This window comes from Toxotes jaculatrix, chromosome 13 (genome assembly GCF_017976425.1).
Source record: "Toxotes jaculatrix isolate fToxJac2 chromosome 13, fToxJac2.pri, whole genome shotgun sequence".
Lineage (NCBI taxonomy): Eukaryota > Metazoa > Chordata > Actinopteri > Toxotidae > Toxotes > Toxotes jaculatrix.
The window spans coordinates 20284788-20303944 of NC_054406.1; the positions used below are offsets into that span (position 1 = coordinate 20284788).

General features: G+C 39.6%; 1 protein-coding gene across 2 annotated transcripts in view; it reads right to left on the reverse strand.

Annotated features, from left to right (window-relative positions):
• thrb (thyroid hormone receptor beta) overlaps positions 1 to 19157 on the reverse strand; it is a 102414-nt gene that overhangs the window by 17805 nt on the left and 65452 nt on the right. For both annotated transcript variants that reach the window (XM_041052773.1, XM_041052774.1), the window contains exons 3-4: positions 9247 to 9316; positions 7591 to 7641 (exon numbers count right to left, since the gene is read on the reverse strand). In XM_041052773.1, coding sequence (XP_040908707.1) covers positions 7591 to 7641; positions 9247 to 9253 — 58 coding nt within the window. In that variant the 5' untranslated portion in view covers positions 9254 to 9316. The remainder of the gene's footprint in view (positions 1 to 7590; positions 7642 to 9246; positions 9317 to 19157) is intronic.

Genomic DNA, 19157 nt, shown 5'->3' on the forward strand with positions numbered 1-19157 from the left:
AATGTTTAAAGAGGATGCAGCTCAAATAAGTTACTAGATTTTTTTTTTTAATATATTGAGTGCATTTAAGCAACAATCTTATTTAAGACACACAAATATCATACTATTAAACAATTTTAAAACTAATTTAGTAATTACAGTTCAATTAATAAAAATCCAGTGCATATACATGAAGACTGAACGTCGTTATAGTTACAATTATATAGATGCTTATTGATGATTATAGATTTTAGGTGAGAGGTTCATGGGGTGGTTAATAGTTTATATGAAACTAGTCAAAACTGAGTTGAGAGGCGCAAAAAATTGGTCTATCTGATATTACAAGTTGATATTACAATACACTGCAAACTGAAAATAGAAATAAGGGATGAGCATGAAGGAGTTTGGAACTAGAACTTTTCATTTTATTGAAAATGACTTTGTTCTACTTTAAAATGATCTAGTTTGTGTTCAGTGTACATGCTTTATGCATTAGACTAACTCACAGAATCTGAAACTTTTTTCTCTCTGTTAAACCAGCATTAACAGCTTGTCTCTGTTTTCTGAGATGATCGCTGAGAGTCTTACAATGTTCCACGAAAGCCCTTAAGTCTGATATTGTTTATTTAGACCTATTCTTTGGCAAGCTCCCAGACTCAATTAGCACCTCATTAAAGACAGGTGCAATGGAAAGTTCAACCATGTAAGTCTCTGAGTGTTAAACACAGACAGACCCTGCTGGCATTAAATGCAAGGAAAACAGGTTTTGCTGTACGTGGCTCGTTATGGTGATTAAGATTCAAAGTTTGTCATTTTAATATGCTCGTACAAAATGTGCAGTGAGACTCAGGGTGACGTGGTGCTGAGCTAAAAAGACTGAGAGTGCACAGAGGAATCATAATGTAATGTAATGTAAAAGATCATTCTAAAATTATAATATGTCTATAATTTCCAGTTAAATTGTAGAACAAACATTTCAAAGATTTTTTTTTATTATTCTATTTTTTTGATTTCTTTGTGGGGTGCGATTGCTTAAGATTAAAAAAACAAACAAAAAAAAAAATATATATATATATATATAAACATGAAGGGTTCAAAAGAATTAAACTTGCTCTTTATCCAGAATGAATGATTCAATGAGTGAAACACTGAAGTGTTTCACTTAATTAAACTGCTTTTCTTTCAAACTCGCGGCGATAAAGACTGAATCACGGACATCGAGATTTATCATTAATACCACTGAAATACAAACTGTGTTTACAGTAACGACAACTTACTTTAAAATCCCACAATTCAATACAGTCAAGATGAATTTGCATTTATTCATTTGTATTTACCTTTAACTTTAATTGTACAAACCTGAGAATTAATGGATGATCAATGTTTACTCTATGTAATCAGGCTGGATGAGCATTTAAAAAGGCTTACCGTGGGATTACTGACTCCATGAATGTAATAAGTGTGAGTGTGTGTGACAAGTAGATGTGATCGACATGCAGCAGCTGGTAAGAGGCAGGCCCTGTGAGGCAAATCTGCTTGCAAAGAGGGCTTGATACCAGTTTAACTTTTTGATGAGGTGATGTCCTTGCTGTGGACTAATCTTGTTTGGAGTTTCTTAAACAACTGTGAACAAACTGTTAGGCGTTCATCCGACAGTCTAACGCCTCTCAGTGCTGAAACAATCTGTTGTCTGAGTCGACAGAATTAGCAGCTCGGATTTTTCCATGTGAGGTTTTATGCTTTTTATGATCAGTCTGTAAGTTGTCACAGATTATTATTTTTTCTTCATCATGTATTTTTTCTATTAAATTAGTTTTTAATTTTTAAGCTAAGCCTTTGTTATACTGCTAAAAATCTAGTTTTTTAAAGGAACATGTACAATAATAATAATAATAATAATGATAAAAATAATGCTAAGTTATTATTATTTACTTTCACTTTTGCTGCTGCAAAATTGACTTGGTAAATAAAACAGTTTGCTCTACATGCATGGGGAATGTAGTTACATATGCATGTATTCATTATATAATATAATCATATATGCAGTATATAAATATATACAGTATATATGTGTAATACAAATATTAAAAAAACAACTGTTATAATTACAATAAAAACAGCATATTATTAAAAACTCTAAAGTTAAAGTTAGTTAAGTGGAGCTTGAATTACTTGAAGTACTTTGTATTTCTTTTCATATGGAAATATGTACAAAAAAACTCAATATATTGTAAAACTATCACATTCAATATTTTCAGAAACACTTTGTACACAAGAACACACATTTTAGCTTTTTCAAAATAAAACAATCCAAAAATAATTTTCAGACGATTTAAATATTTCTCTACTCACCCCGACTCTATTTTTTTTTTTTAATCAGCTTTAGCTTTCAGCTTCAGCTTTTTTCCTGAGTGAAATAATGCTCAGTAAACACCCACGTAAATACGCTCCAGCAGCTACCTCCAGGCATTCCCGACAAACGGTTGAGGTAAACAACAGAGCCTCTCTATTTAAAAAAAACAAAACAAAACAGTTTTCTTCCCTCTCGGCTCCACTTTACTATAATCTACCCTCACACACAGGAACATAGTTTCTCTGTCGATGGCACCTCGGCACAGTGGCCCTGCAGCAGGCTTTTGCACATATATATTCCCTTCCTGATTGTTTACTTTAGGACTTGGGGGTTCAAAGCCGGTCATGAACAATTTCTGGACGTGAGGGACCTCTTTTACCCCGGGCCCTCAATTGACATGATGCTCTGAGCCAGATGTCCCTAGATACTCGGTGTTACCCACAGCGTTACCTGAGGAGGGAACATTAGCGGGTGAACCTTTCCCCTTACAGTTCAGGGTAAGCTCTGTGGAACAACAGAAGGTTCCCATTGGTAAACGTTAAAGTTTGAGAGGATTATCCTGCACTTTACAATGAAGTGTAGAAATCTATTTTAGATACTGTTCTTCTTGTTTATATCAGAGCTCCTATCAAGTGCAGCTGGAAGGCCGGTCACCTCAGAGCCGGAAGGTAAAAGCTCCTTACATGAAAACCTTTTTTCTTACTGACATCATATGATCGCAAAAAAAAAAAAAAAAAAAAAAAAAAAAACACTCAGTGTTTTTTACTTTAATCTACTTAAATAACCTCCCCCTTATTTTCTCTTATTGAGATTTAGCATACTTTACATGTAGGATTTTGGATATTGTGTTATAAATTGGGCGGCACGGTGCAGTGGTTAGCCTCACAGCAAGAGGGTGTGTGTGTGTGTGTGTGTGTGCCTTGTAATTCTCCCAGAAATGTGTGGAGCTCATGCACTAAAAGTTTTTTTAAACCCTCCTGTTGTCTTCGGCTCAACAGGAGGGTTAACCCTCATGTTGTCTTCGGGTCAACAGGAGGGTTAATTATACTTCAACAAGTAACAATGGTCATCGTCATTGTCATGAACAGTTCATCACAACTGCTTTTGTCCCCTTCACTGACCTCATTAAGAAGTCTGGAAACAAGCTACTGCTGCGACAGAGATCTAACGAGTAAATCATTACGCTGTGATTTCCACAGGCCAAACTTTGCTGAATGAGATCTCTCCTGAGACGCACACAACTGATCGTCAATTAAAGTCACACCCCACAACAAAGCTGACAAACGCAGACTATTACTATTCCAACTCGGATAAGAAAACAAAGTAAAATGCTGGACGTATCAAACATTACGCAGCTCAGTTTGAATTTGAACGAGCGTCTCCTTTAGCTGAGCAGCTGGGAGACAGACTGTGACGATGATGTCACCCAGAGACAAACGGCAGCTGCTTCACAAACAGTGATAAGAAAGCAAACGACCTGTGGACATACAAAGACCACAGACCACAAACGGACACCCGAGGACACCAGCAGTTACATCTAATACACAGAGATCCACACCAGCGTATTATCTTGCCATTAAATCATTCATGTGTATGTGTTATGGGCCTTTCACTGGAGTGAATGGGGTGTCATTCTACACACACACACACACACTACACAGTGTAAATTCAGTTTTAAGGTGGCATCTCTTTCTTTGTGAGGTATTTTGAGTCTAGTTGTCTTCACCAAAGCAGACAGGAGTCAGACTGTAACTACTAACTTGCAAATAAAATAGCAAATTCTGATGAATTTGTGTGTTTAAATAGTGAAATAATAATCTTTACAACCTTGAAGTGTTCTGTGATAAAATTTTGAGTCATTATCAGGCTGGGCTGAGAATGATAGAATTATTTTTAAAATCTATTTAAAATGTTTTTTTTTTTTTTTAATAAACCTGCAGTGCCAAAAAAAAAAAAAAAAATCCTGAGCACAGAAAGCTGCGTCATTAATAGGAGGAAGAAAAAAGTCTTTTCAGCTCTACATAAAAAGTGGCTCTGACATCTTTAGTCATCAGATCATCTCAGTTCTACTACTAGTGGTGATGAGACATTATGACTCATCCACATCTGTGTCTGATCATCAGTGTAAGCTAATGAAGACACTGTAACACTGACACTAAGGCCTGTTACGTGTCTGATTAAGATTTATTCAAAATAACAACTTCATAAACATTTTCACATAATTAAAGTTAAACTTTGTCATTTCTGCTTCACACTGATTCAAAACAGGACAGTTTACTAAAATCCTCTGTTGTGCTAAACATTAAAACATTAATTCAAGATTTATAAAAGCTCTGACATCTACTCTTCAGGCACAGAATACTGGTTTTCTGAATATCTCCAAACAGGGCAACAATTCCATTGAAACACTTTATAACAGTAAACGAACAGTTTCTGTGGATTAAACCTGAATTTAAATCACTACAGGTCACAGGTGCACTCCTCTTTGTTTTTGGCTGCATATCTACAGTGCGTGTTTGGCTGCATCAGCCTCATGTATCGGCCATGTTGACACCATCTCCAACCCCCCACGGCCGCACACTGAGCTGCAGGACCGTCTGCTTGTGTACCTTTGTGCTGAGCCACTTTCTGTCCCTCTTTGTCCCCGCCGCTCTTTCCTAGTGAAAACTGTGAATGATGCTCACTGTGTGACTGGGTTTTGCTTCAGGTACAGAGGAGAATGCTGGGTAATTAGCCGGAATGGCAATTAGCAATTTGGCTGAACAGACCAAAAGATGAACAACATAATCAACAGAAAAGACATACAGCCCATGCTGTCTGACTGAAGACACTGCGGGCACTGATTAGCAGCGCTGCTATTACCGGAGAAGTATGCAATTTCAGTCAAAGACACATTTAAGTTAGTGTGTTTGGTTTGCTAATCGAACGCAAAGACAATGCAGTGAGGTGTGGAAAGTTCTGCTATCACAAAATCTGAACCCAACGGATTTATATAAATAAATAATTCTCACACTGCTCCGAAAAAACTGACTTCAAACTGCACTGAGACAATTTTTTTTTACAGTCAAGCCTTTCATGTCGACAGTCATCAGAGAGGATCAGAAATTAGTCTGGCCCATTCACAGCAGCGAGGGCCTCTCTGAAAAGGTCATTTGAAGCTGACTGAAGTGTCCTTGAATGCACCAGTGATGAGTGGAGAGTATAAAACAGCTGCCAGGCTTGATGGAAACTATGTCTGAAAGGCTCTGCGTGCCGCTTTTCATTTAAAATTTCTCTATTAGGAATAGCTTTTGAAACTGGCCTCACTGTCCTACAGTCATGTGAAAGGCTCTGCTGCAACTTTAAGTGATTGGAGGGTAAGCATGAGAGAAACAGAGACACAGAGGGAAGTGGAGAGTGTCCACAGCATGCTTACAGACTCATCAGTAATTACTTAGTTGATTAATTGAGGAGTCACACATGCAGCAAAGCAAATGAGTTATTTAGTTAGTTAATAGTCTGCAATTGAAGGAAAGTGACTTCAGGCTACGAAGCTGTTTCAACCACTTTGTCTCAACAGAAGCTTCAGTCCTTTAGCCCAGGACGAGGATGCAGGTACAGGGCTGTAATTTTATTATTGATTAATCTGCCTTGTTATTTTCTCGATCAGTTGATTGATCTATAAAACATCCAAAACCATGAATCACCAAAATATCCTGGAGACTGAGGGGGACATCACTGAAAAAGTCCAAAACTCTCCAAAAACTCAGTGTACTATAATGTAAGAATTCACACATTTGAAAACCTACAGTCATTAACAGCCATGATATTTTTAATAAAAAAAAAACAATTCATATTTATTCAACTAATTGATCCCTGAATTTATCATTGCAGCTCCGTACAGGACCTCTGTCCTCTGTCTCTTCCACGTGTAAATTACATGTTCACAGCATGTTATGAGCAGGCTGGTACAGGCTATAATCATTTAACACAGCTCATGTACGCCTCATTAAAATGCATTTGTGAGAAACAGCTTTGAATCAGGCCTGCCACTGCAGCCTCGTTCAGTTAAACGTTTGCTGCCTCTTTGGTTTTGTTCATTTCTGGTTCTAGATGCATCTGATGTGCACTTATTCGTGTCTCGTTATGCTAATTTGTCCATGTCCCTGACTACCAAAGCATAGTGGACATGTTGTAGTCATTTACAATCAAGTCTTCAAGGGAAGTTTCAGCGCCTTATGTATGGGTCCTTTATCTCCTAATTTCTGTGTCCTGGAGAGAACCCAAAAAAAGAAAGAACTAGAATGAAGTACTAATGAAAGGGTTTGGTTTAGTTGGTTGTGTTGACTTTTATTCTTGAAATGTAATGAACTGTGTGTTTGTGTTTTGGTTGTTGAGCTCAGCTGCTGTGCAGCCGACTACAGACTCCAGGTGATGCTGCCTTAACATTTAGTTGAAATGAATCCATTCAAAGTTTGAACTCCGTCTCTATTTTACAGATAGTTAGAGACAATTATATGGCAATTTCCCAGGAAAATCAAAATTCATTTATGGACTCTACCAAAATTGGACTTTAATGTTTGACCGTGAAGCTGCTGTAGCTGAGGACATCTGCTCAGTAGATGCATTTAATAAAGACTGAAACTGTCATTTTGTATAATACATATTTTGTATATCAAATTTCAACAAGTCCTTGATGACTGTAGCTAAGTCTGCTTGCTTGAAAAGACAACATTCATGAAGGGTTATATTAGATAGTACTTTAAAAGGGATTTCATTAAACACATTTAAGATTATTTAGCAGGCTATTTGCATTAGATTAAATCGAAAATGAAAATAGGCAAGACACGACTTGTCTCTGTCTGCAGCTACTCTAAAATATTTCTACACAGAAATGGTATTAAAATTAAATAAATTAAATTTAAAGTAGAACAGAGCTCGGTGAATGATTTGGGTGATGGATTATGTTTTTTTTTTTTTTTTTGTTGGACAGGGAAAGCCCTGAAAAAAATATATATACCCCAGAGTTCCCCCAAATGACTAATAACCCAAGTTATCTGATCTAAACAGAATCAATCATGTCACTGAAGGCGTTGAAACAAGATGTAAATGCAAAAGCAGAAGCGGGTTCAAATCTGAGGCAGCTCCTCAGTTTTTAGTGAAAAGCTCGACATGTTTCAAGAGAGCTCCAGAGCTCACCCACACTGACAGAGAGAGAGAGGGGGGTTGGGTTGGGGAGGGGGGAGGAAAGCAGTGCTGAGAGGGAGGGTAAATATTACCATTTTGAATGGCCTCATCTTTCCAGCGGGGGGAGCATTTTTCTGCTGGCTCTAAAATAGATGGGAGAGGCACTTTAAAAGAAAAGCTACTTGCTCAGTGAAACAGATGACAGAAGCAGACTGACGCTTGTCTGCTTTTCACATCAAATAAGAAAAAAAAAAAGCATTCAACAGCAGGTCATTGTGAATCCTAAAACAACAGCAGCACAAACATCACTTTTTTATTGTTTGTTTATTTATTTATTTTCGCAGCGTGTCGTGTTGTGGGCCTCATGGCTTCACAGAGAGTGAGTGGATCAGGTTCATTTCCTCATGTGATGCGTGTAAACTCGTGTCTGAGATCAATAACATATGTCAGCGGGGTCAGCGAGCTCCCTGAGACCGGCCACATCTACACGTGACGGCCAATTCACATCTACACTGTCTCTGCAGATTAAACAAACTCACAGCGTGCTTCAGACGGTCTGTAACGTCAGCAATATGCACGTCTTGTACGTGATAAGCCAGGAGGGCCAACGTGTCCTTAACTAAATTTCTAAGTGCGTAAGTGAACCTAACATTCCCTGTGTGCACTGAATGAACTGTAATAAATGGTTTTGTTTGTAGAAAATGATGTTAACTGGGTGGACGGTGGCTTTTTCCCCAGTTCAGGGGAATCGAGCACCTAATTTCAACTCTAGACTTGTGTATCATTATTTATTTATTTATTTATCTATCCCTTTTTGGCTCAAAATAGTTCTTGCTTAAAAAGAGAAGATTGCTTTAAACTGTTTTCCAGCACATTTTATGTTCCCTCACATCAATGCAGTGTTTGGCATTAAGCAGGTCCTCTAGTGGTGAAGACAGCTCATCGTCAACCAGTAAAACTACTGAATACAAAAGGTATCATGATGGTAACATATTCTATGGCATTCTACACGTGATCTGATGTGTGAACTGTGAGTGGTACAGGGTGGATCGCGCAAGTGTGGTGTGGATTTGTGTCATCAAACGTGCCCTAATGTGGCAAATCTGGTCTGACTGTTGTTTTTCTATAGAGCTGAGAGGTGGGTGGAGGTATTTAAGGTGGTGCCTGGTTCCTGAAGTAGAAGAGCTCTTTTTTTTTTTTCAATATTAGGTGGCTCACAGCTGGAGCTCTCAGAAGGTTTGGATGGACACTGGTGGAGAAAACATAAATGGATCTGTCATTTGAGACAGTCCTCATGTTGTGGATGTCATTGAAGAAAAACTACAACAACGAATGGAGAAAACACTTCTGGAACCAGCACCTCCTCCCCCTTTGCATGTAAAGAATGACCCACCACTGATCATGTGTAGAAAGCATAACTAGATTTCCACCTATTTTTGATATTTAAATTTAATACAGATATGTTCCCTGCTTTTTATTTTGAAAATTAAAAAAAATAATGACGTGTTCATGTTCAGACATGTCTCATAGTTTTAATGCAGCTGATTTCCTGCCTTACAGGGATGTTTGTATTCCAGTGAAGCGTTTTAGTGTCTGATGATGTTCTTAGTGCTGCTGCAGCATCTTTTCTAACCTGACAAGATTATTATCCTGGGGGGAACATGGAGCACTTGTTGTTTTCAGCATTTGGAGTTAAGTCATATTTGGAATAAACCTGAGGGGGCAGTAAGAATGCGAGTGAGTCTTACCTGACATACTGGTGGGGGTTCAAGGCCAAGACGTCATCCTCAGAGCCTCCTCAGACATCTGGGTACCTACCTAGATGAAAACAGATCCGAGAAATCATCAGTCATGAAGTCATGTTCTTATCCTGAATATATAACAGCTTACAATAGTAACCCTACAGTCCACATCCTGGAGTCTATCTGCATTTTGTGTTCACAGCTCAGCCATCCCTCATGTGCCATTTAATGTGACAACCAAAATCACGTGTGAAGAGGTAAAAGTGGCAGTAATTGGATGTAATCAGCCTCTTCAGCTTGATGAAACTGTTTGAAAGAATCTCTCTGCATCTACAGGGGACACTGTAGGACGTAGCTGCTGCTGCTGCACCATTATCAGTGTGTCGAAGGGCTGTTCAGGTGTCATGGCAGCAGTTTGCCTCTGTGTGTGGTGACATCTAGTGGTCGAACACGTTAAAAAAAAAAAAAAAAAAAAAAAAAAAAAAAAACAATTCACACAACCTCACAGCAGACACCAGAACAGGAAAGTGTCGGTGTAACTTGAGACTATTTCACAGAAGTTTCTGCACCTACACAGTGTAATCATTAACTATCTGTTCTGTTTTAATCATACAACTGAGCTGAAGTAAAGCAGTGCGAAGGTTAAGGTCGTTCAGAGATACATGATCTACATCACACACACAGAGTCAGTGCATCAAAACCAGCCTGTTCCAGTACGTCGAGGATGAATCTTATTCTGATTTTCATCGTACTCAGGGACGTCTGCAGTAGATCTAGCATGACAACACAATTCTTTTCTCACAATTCTCAATTTTCACACATCTGCCATAAAACAATTCACTTGTAAATTTATACAATTTGTGAATCAGGTTTTGCCGTTTGAACTGTTCCTCCTGTTCATAGCGGACACTAGGAGATCCCCTCCTAATGTGCTTTCAGTCCAGATTTTAGTCTGCTGAGGACTCATTAACTCCAGACACATTTTGCACAGGGCGAGGACAGTGGATTCTGTCCTCCATCTCTTACATTCATCTTTTGATGTCCAGTAGTAACAGGAGAAATGATTACAGCCAGCACAGCCCATTCCAGAGTTCATGTGAGCAGGTGGCCATTGCTTCAAGACTTGAAAAACTATGAATCTCTCCTTGAAATCCATGATTCTGGACTATAGATCTATCAAGTTAAACATTTGCGTTAGTGTTTCAAATTACAAGACACACTTACTTTATTTGAGACTATTTTTGTCTTAACATACTTAACATGCTTCTGCTTTTTTTTAAATGTCTGATGCAGTGTTACCTCTTGGATTTTTTTAACATGAAGCTAATCTCTGTCAGTTCTCTGTAGAGAGAGTTCAGCATCCTGACAACTTGTTGGACCAGGTTTAGTTTCTGGTTCTTTGGACTGTGATGCATTTACTCTAAAACTCAATTCAGCTTCTCGGAAGAAAAGAGCAATAATACAACCAGTGACAGAGTTTCACTTTGGTTTTTATGTGTAAATAAAACTTACATTCAGTTTCATCATACTATTTGATGGTTTCCTCAGCTACTATTTTCCAAGGTCAAGAATCACAACCTCAACTTTCATATGAATTTAAGTGTTTAAGAAAAAGACAACAGAAACATCTGACCCCTCGATCAGCTGCTGAGGACCATGTGATACGATCAAAATCTTCAGATCAGCTGCTAAATGGAGCTTGTGTTATGTTGTGATGTGAGTTGTCACCTGCTTGCAAAGCTGACAGCAAAGCTCCGACCACGGCTGTGACACTCAAGTCCACAGATTTACCGTCACTGATGCGTATACTTTAAATATATCTTTCTCGTGTGTGTGTGTGTGTGTGCGTGCACTTGTGCGTGCAAGTGTGTTTGTTATGTAGGTGCATGTGTGTATACATGTAGTGTGTATCTCCATGCTTGTGCTTTGGGGTGTAAAGGCAGCATGTCCAACAACACACATCCAACAATGCTCTCCACAAGCAGCGGATTCACAGTCCATTTACCACTTTCTCTCACAGGATGGAGCACACTGAGCCCTGCTGCAGCATCTCCTCCTCCTCCTCTGTCTGACTGTTACTGTATATGACACAGCAGCAGCAGCGTTCGTCTCCACGGAGAATCACACTGTGCGTCTGTCTGTACTATAACTGGCCATGGTAAGCGGAGAAACCAGGAAGCTAAACGTCCTTGACTGGCTGTCCTCGTGAGTCCGTCTCCGCATACAATCATCTACTTTCCTGTAGCTGAAGCCACAACAGGAGGACTCAGTCTGATGGTGATGATAAGATGGAGGAAGTGGGGGCTGGGCATCAGTTCACAGAGGCGTGTATCCTCTCGCTGCGCACTAATCAAGCCTCAGGTTCAAATGACTTTCTTATCTGTGCTGTTGCTTCTTTAAATCTACCTGCAGCTGTTGCCCCACAGGCACCGGCGTGGAACATGTTTGAGTTTGACAAAGCTTTAAAGAGGCAGTTTGCTTTTTTTTTATTTTAACCATATTAGGGAACATTTGTGACCTTGAGTGTAAAAAAAAAAAAATGAAATGAGTTTGATTCACAGTGGAGTTCTAACAGCGTATATACACTCTGGTGTTTTTTTGGAGTTGCTGGTAGATTCAGATTGTTCATGGCAGACTGCGGAGGAAGTGTGACCTGAGACATCCAGGGGGAAAACTTCGAAACAGTGACTATAGAGCTTAGCAACAAATATAGCCATTGTTTGGCAGACATTAGCTGCCATTTAGCAGCAGTGGGAGAAGGACGTTTCATTCGACCGCAGAGCAGCCAGACTGAAATATTCATTCACTCAGTGTATCTTACCCTTTGTGTTCTGGAAAAACTATATTTGCCCTGTTTCAATTTTTTTTATAAAGCTACTGTATATGCTGGCTATATGTGCTATATGTGTGTATTTATGTTAAGGTACACTAAACGTAAGTGATCTCTGCAAACCATAGGAGAAAAATCGAAATATTTTTATTTTCAACTAGCTGCAGGTGGTATTTCCAAAGGCCTTTTCATGATCCCACAGATGCATACTGTCTGCTCAGAATGATAAAATAATTGCCCAAGGGTGATACCAATGTTAAGATCCAGTATTTCCGCAGACTTACCATACAGTACATTTCAGTGAGGAAGCAGAGCAGAGCGGTACAGTGTGCGGATTTCAACTTGCCCCGGGGCGAACAATTTGTCATTGAGGACAGACAGAAGACCTCTGTGAGACAGTCTTAGCCTGACTGATGGAGTTACATATTGGAGTCACATGCCATAGTTGAATATGGAGTTACATCCTAAGTTACTTACAGGGTAATGTAAGAGATGCTGAGGTCGCAGATGGGGCACAGATGTGCATCTCTTTACTGTGCAGAAATAAGACGATGTTCACATTTGACATAAAACAAACATATTTCCCACACTGTTGGACTGTTCCTTACACAAGGCCCACAGTTCAGATAACACCACTTAAGAAACTGAAAATCTCTTTAGGCTAGCTCCACGGCTTTTCCTTGAATGTTGTAGCTGCCATTATGATTATGACTGTTTGCATATTTCATCATGTTGAATCTAGTTCCAATGGGCTCATAATGTCACCATCAGCCCCTTAGTGACTATCTTCGGAGTCTTGTTTTGGTTTCTTTGGTTTTTGCTTTGTATTTCCTGTTTTATTTTGATGTCCTGCTCCTTGTGTATCATTCCTGCTTTATTTCCTGTCTTTGTCTTTTTTTTTTTTTCCTGTCTTGTTGATTGTCTGCCCTGCCCAAATGTGTATCACCTGTTGACAATTTGTATTTAAGTCTCATTGCTCCTTGGTTTGTCTGTGGCTGCCTCTTGTGTTTGGCCTTTCCTCCTTTCTTTCTTTTTTTTTTGTTGTTGTTTTATTTCCTTGCGAATTATTTTTTTGGTTTTCTGAGTTGTGTTTCCTGGCCAAACATATCATCACTCATCACATTCGGGTTATACTTCTGCTGGACTGGGCTGGTTTCTCACTGTAACAGCATTTAAACCCTGGAGTAGTAACAATCATTAAAATAAACATAAGATGACATAGCTGCACAGAGGAGCAAATAAAGACGCTCTGTGCCAATCCAAAGACACAAACCAGTCACCTTGGAGGTGATTAAATAACCTGTATCCACCCTGAAGGAGTCATTTTAAGGTGAACAACATTTTATAAGGTATAACTTGTCCTCATCTGACTGAGCCTTTATCTGCTCTACCCATGAAACAAATGTAGGTGTGATGCTGAGAAAACCCTCTAATTGAAACCCCTAATAAATCAACTATGAAAACAACCAAGCACTGAGATGTTGTCCATTTTGTAACTGGCAAAAAACTGTAAACAAACTCAGAAAAACAACAACAACAAAAAAGAAAATGCAAAAAGTATTACAGCTTTCATAATTCCTTTGCGCTGGAACAACAGCTGGCTTGAAAAGCATTATGGGAAACTGTTCTTCGGTTTACTGCTTTTTACCCTAGAGAGCATTTAATATCCAGACAACAGCTGGCGAAAGCCCGAAAGCTGGTTCACCCGTACAACAGGTTTCTGCAGCTCTAATGAGGACAAAGACAGATAGATGCTCCGTGATCTTCGGGCTGGAACAAAGGTGAAGATGGACGGAAGGAAAACACCGGAAAACAGACCGTGTCTGTGGGCTGTTATGTATGTGGGCTGCTATGTGCATACACAGACTGAAAAGATGAATGATTGCAGGTCGCAGAAGGGCGCTGAGATAACGTGATACAACAGATACCCCAGCAAAGTGAAACTCCTGGTGGAAACATTTTTATAAATAACCTCCTATCGGATTTCTATATCATAGACAGCGGTGGAGTCTATTGACTGAGAAAGAAGACCGGAGGAAAACAGTTGGCTCGAAGTTGCACCAGATGTTGAGGCAAAGTGTGTATCCCTAATTATTGGGTTCTCAGAACTGCACTCTGGATCCAGTTTCAAGTTGGTAAAATACCCACATTTGTTAATCCTGGACTCTAACAAAACTCTTATCAAATTCTCTCATAAATACTTATAAATACTCTCCCTCTGTTTTTTTATTGGGTTTCTACATGGGAGGGCCCTTTGGTTGTTCACCAGAGTAAATTCCTGTTTCTTTTTAACAGCCTCAACGCTCTTTGACGCACAAACACAGGTTAACTTAAGGTTTGTGTTAGTGTCAGTTTTAATTATTTCAACATCACTTTTAACTTTTTTTTCCCTTCAGTTTGGTGCACGATCACAGTTTCCTTAAAAACAAAAAAAAAAAGCAAAGCTTAATTGCAGGTGTCACCATACACAAACTCCTGTGGCCTGAATGAAAGTCAGACGTGCTACAGACCCAGCCCCTATCCCCAACCTTCACATCCCTGTCACTGGACTTTGTAAAGGGCACATTATTTCTGACTTTGGCATGGAAAACTGGCAATACATGTAAATCTGAGGGTTGAAATCGTCCAGTTGCTCATTGCTGTGGAGAGGAAGCCAGTCAGAGCGCTGTAGCAAATTCACAATGCTTGCTCGTTGCCATCGGGAACAAAACACAGCAACGTTATTGCCAAATTTTTTATCCAAAACTCACCAAGCCTCCAAAAATGGACAGAGTGTTTTATCAGGTTTTCAGAAACCATAACCTTTAGCTTCCACTTGCAGTTAGCAGAGTACACAACTGATATTTAAGCTGGGTGATTGAATATTTCTGCATGGGAGCTTGGATCATTGATCTAAGAATCTGATATTTTCCAACACTGGTGATTCAGCCCGGAGAGATTCATCCAAACCTTGGAAGCAATCCAACCACCAATTCCCTTCACAGGGACTGAGAAGAACAGGACTTTTACTTTCTGAACCCCGGAGGCCTGACTCGCCATCTCACACAAACTTTATTAGTATTTTCTTAATGTAAAGTTGATGTTTTGCCTCTGGAGAAACATATTATCTGTACTAAAATATGATTTGAAATTAGGACAACCTGATTCTATCACATAGGAGGTCCACAGATGGCAATTTATTTTGGAAGGGGGAAAAATCATACAGCTGAGTGCTTTTTGTGGCTCTCTAATTGCCATTTCTGCACATTAGTGTCCCAAATAAACAAAAGTGACAATAATGGACTTCCACCGCAGGCATAAATTAGCTGCAGAGAGCAGGGTTACTCCAGTCCACCCTTTCCCTCTTCATCGAGCTTTGGCCTTTTCTACTTTCCTGCTTGCTCCATCTGATTTTTTTTATATACTTAAACAGAGAAAACTAGGTCAAACTTTGTCCTGCTTTGGACAGCTAGGGTACTTTGGTGTTAGAATCCAGATTCTGTGCCGTCTTTGCTAGAATTTTCTTTAAAGATCCAAAACAGAGCTCAGTGCCAACTTCTATACAGCTGATTTGGACTTGAAAAAAATTATGCTGCTGACAATATGACTGTCAGTCTTGCAGGTTATGGCATTTCTATATATATTAAGGCAACTGGAGTTGTGTGATATTCATGCCAGACATTCCACCAGTTCAATTCTAGCTGATGGGTGGGGCGTCCCAGGTATTTAAGCTCTTGTGGAGCTGTTAACACCTTGGGAGTTGCTGAAATCACATGTGAATTGTTGACACACCAACATGTGAGTCGTTATGTCAAACTTACATAATAGTAGGCTCCTATTTATCTCTCTACCTTGAACGCTTCCGGGAACAGCTAAGAGTCCTGAAACAATCCACATTTTTCTCTGGTGAGAAAGTGCTGAGCAACTTAATCTGCAGTCTAGTGTTTACTTTGCGATGGAAAATTGTGTGCAGTGGTGTCTGTGGTGTGGCATTTGTGTGTGCATGTATGTGCATGAGCTAACATGCTGCAGCCTTCACGCTGGCCTTGCTTCACCACCACCACGAGACACTGCTGTTTTTCTTTACATACCCACCCAAGCCTGAATCACATTAGTGCTCTTATAACCAGTGTCAGCAGTGTAAGTGACTTTAAACAGCTTCATCTACAGCACACGCGAGCTACAAAAAAAAGTTTCATCTCATCTACCAAAGCTACAAAGTACAATTAAAGACTTATTGTCTTGGATTGTAAAAGACCTGTTGTGTACTGTATTTCATCAGTGTACAATGTGCTACTGCTGCATGTACGAATTTCACGCTTCAGAGACCTGGTGTGTTAAGATTAAAAGAACCGCATGTGAGATACTCTGGATGCGGGTCTTCAATTTCCAATTCAATTTCAATTCAATTCAACTTTATTTATATAGCACCTTCCACAATCAAAATTGTCTCAAAGCGCTTTACAAAGACCCAGAGCCTGACCCCAGAGCAAGCACCTAAGGCAACAGTGGCAAGGAAAAACTCAATTTTTAACAGGAAGAAACCCTGAACATTTTGTAAGTCAGTCCACATGACTCTGAGTAATGTGTAATTAATGTATTTCAAAGGGTTAAGAGCTACTTTAGACTTTTTCTTAAGAAGAGAATCGCAGTGAAGTCGTCTCTGTTTCACAACCCTCTCCACTACTGAAATAAGCATGAGAAACATGTGAATAAGACAAATATGGAAAATGTTACTCTTTCCATCTGTGGTATGTACTGGGTTATGAAGTGACATCAACAAACTTGTGTGACAGACTGCGTGTCAAACACACCCTAACCCCCTCCACGCCACCACAGCACCTAATCCGTCCATAAACCCTGGAACAATCCTTAAAGTCTGTGTAGGGAGGAGGTTAGAGTGGATGCATGGGTCAACAGAACATCCTACAGCTGTAGGCTGCTGTTCATTTCTCAATTCTTACCAACAGTCAGTCGGCCACGATCATTCCCTGACCGCATCCACGTGGTTATTATTGTAACCATGACGATGAAGGACAATGTTTCCCTGACCTTAGCATAGTAGTTATTTTAACCCAAACCATGATCTTTCCTTAAACCCGACAGAGCTGTTTTTGTGCCAAAACTTTACAACAAACATTTAGGTTGGTGTTGTCACATCATTAAATGTATTTGCTTTTCTTAGCTCTTCACATTATGAATGCTAAACCTTCATGGTTTAAAAAAAAAAAAAATCACCATACAAACAATAATTACTGACCTTGTTTGCAGTTCAAGTTATCTTGTTAATAGTCTTACAGGTGTCTCTTTGCTAATGTGAAGGGATTCTGTAGTGCCGCAGCATGTCCTGAGCCAATCCCAAGCATCAGTTCAACCCAGGCATATTCTAAAGGACTGGTACTGAGTAAAGTAAACCTGATCAAAATCTGCTTCTCTACTATGTACTCTACTGTATTTTGGCCACCTCAGCCTGCTAATGCTGCAGTGCTGCTCTGAGAGACTGAGTCCAGACACCTGGATAGGCAGAATAAAGTCACACAGATTTGACTCTGGCTCCCTCTTCCCTTTTAGAAAAAAGCTTGGTCTAGAAACATTAAGGTAGCAGCTTCTTATTTTTGGCCAGCGCTGACTGTCGCTTTCACCAGTTAGTTGACAACGGCAGGTCACACGAGCTGTCGCTAACTATGACAGGCCAAAATGAAACCCGCCTGTTGTCAGATTTTGTGCTCTGTGCAGCCGGTGTCTGTATCCAGGTCTTTTATGAGGGAAGAGACACTCTGTGAGAGGACTGACTTTCTGCAGTTTCCACAACTCCAACACAACAATCCGTCTAACTGACCATGTTACGTCAGTTTCAGGAGTGCCACACAAAGGCTGCAAGCACAAGCTGACTCAAAGTGAGTGTCAGCTGGATTAAATGTAATTTGTTGTACTTTCACGTGCATTAAGGGGCTCATCAAATCACTGCCTGTGTAAAGGAATTCACCAGAAATAAAAACATGACTGCGGCCACCCTAAAGTCATGTTGGAATGTCACTGGTCTTATATTTAACACTGAAAACTGGTTTGTTTTGTCTCTGGGGTGAAATAATTTAACTTGTTTCCAGTGTTTCTGTGTCGTGTGCTTGCACAGCAGATTACTGCACTCACTAAAGTCAAGATGTCCAACTTGCTTCAAAAGTTTTAAAACAGGCTGGTTCACTGCAAATTGGAAACAGATGAAATAATCTAATTCACTGGCAGATTCTTCCATTTGTTTTAGAAAACTATGATTTTATTAAGTAAAAATAGACCAAACGACTTTTTAAGATGTTTATTTTTCACATTTGATTCGAAGCACAGATGATTTGTTCTGCTTTGATTTGACTTGGCTGGTGTTGAGAGTGAATGTTAGGAAGCCAGCAAGTTTGAGAAAAAGGCAAAAGCCAAAGACTGTGAGTGAGTCATTCCAACGGTATTGTCTGAAGAAGTTACTGACTAAGTTTGGTTTGAACTGTCGTTGACAGAGATGATGTAAAACACTTCCATTTAGGAAACTCAAGGGGTCGCCAAAGTCAGACTGCTGAGTTTCAGACTACTGAGTTATAGCTGGCTGTCACTGTCAGATTACAGCCACAGCTGGAAGTCAAAACAAACCTTTAGATCTTTAGTCAACAATATAAACCATATTCGTTTCTTTGACAGCTTCTTACAACTGCAAACACTCAAGGGACTCCATGCTTGGAGGTCACTTTCACTCACGGGTTTGAACAGTCTTGTGGGTGTGTATTTCATGCCTCTGGTTGGAGACGGTGCAGCACTCTGAGGGCTGTGGGTGAGCGCTTCCTCCTCTACACTAGGAAACATTATTTCTCCACCATAACAGCTACCACATCCTGCACGATAAGAGGTGCAAGAACACTATGTGCAGTACACTACTGTAGCACACACACACACAAACAAACATGACAGTATAATTCTGTTATGAATAAATTCATTACCTCACCTACTCCTGATGCCACTTGAAACAGTGCAACTTTGATTAATGCTACACAGTATGTGTTGAATATCAATGAGAGTAATAGAGGTATATGCAGAAAGCTGATGTTATGAAACTGCCCTGACACTT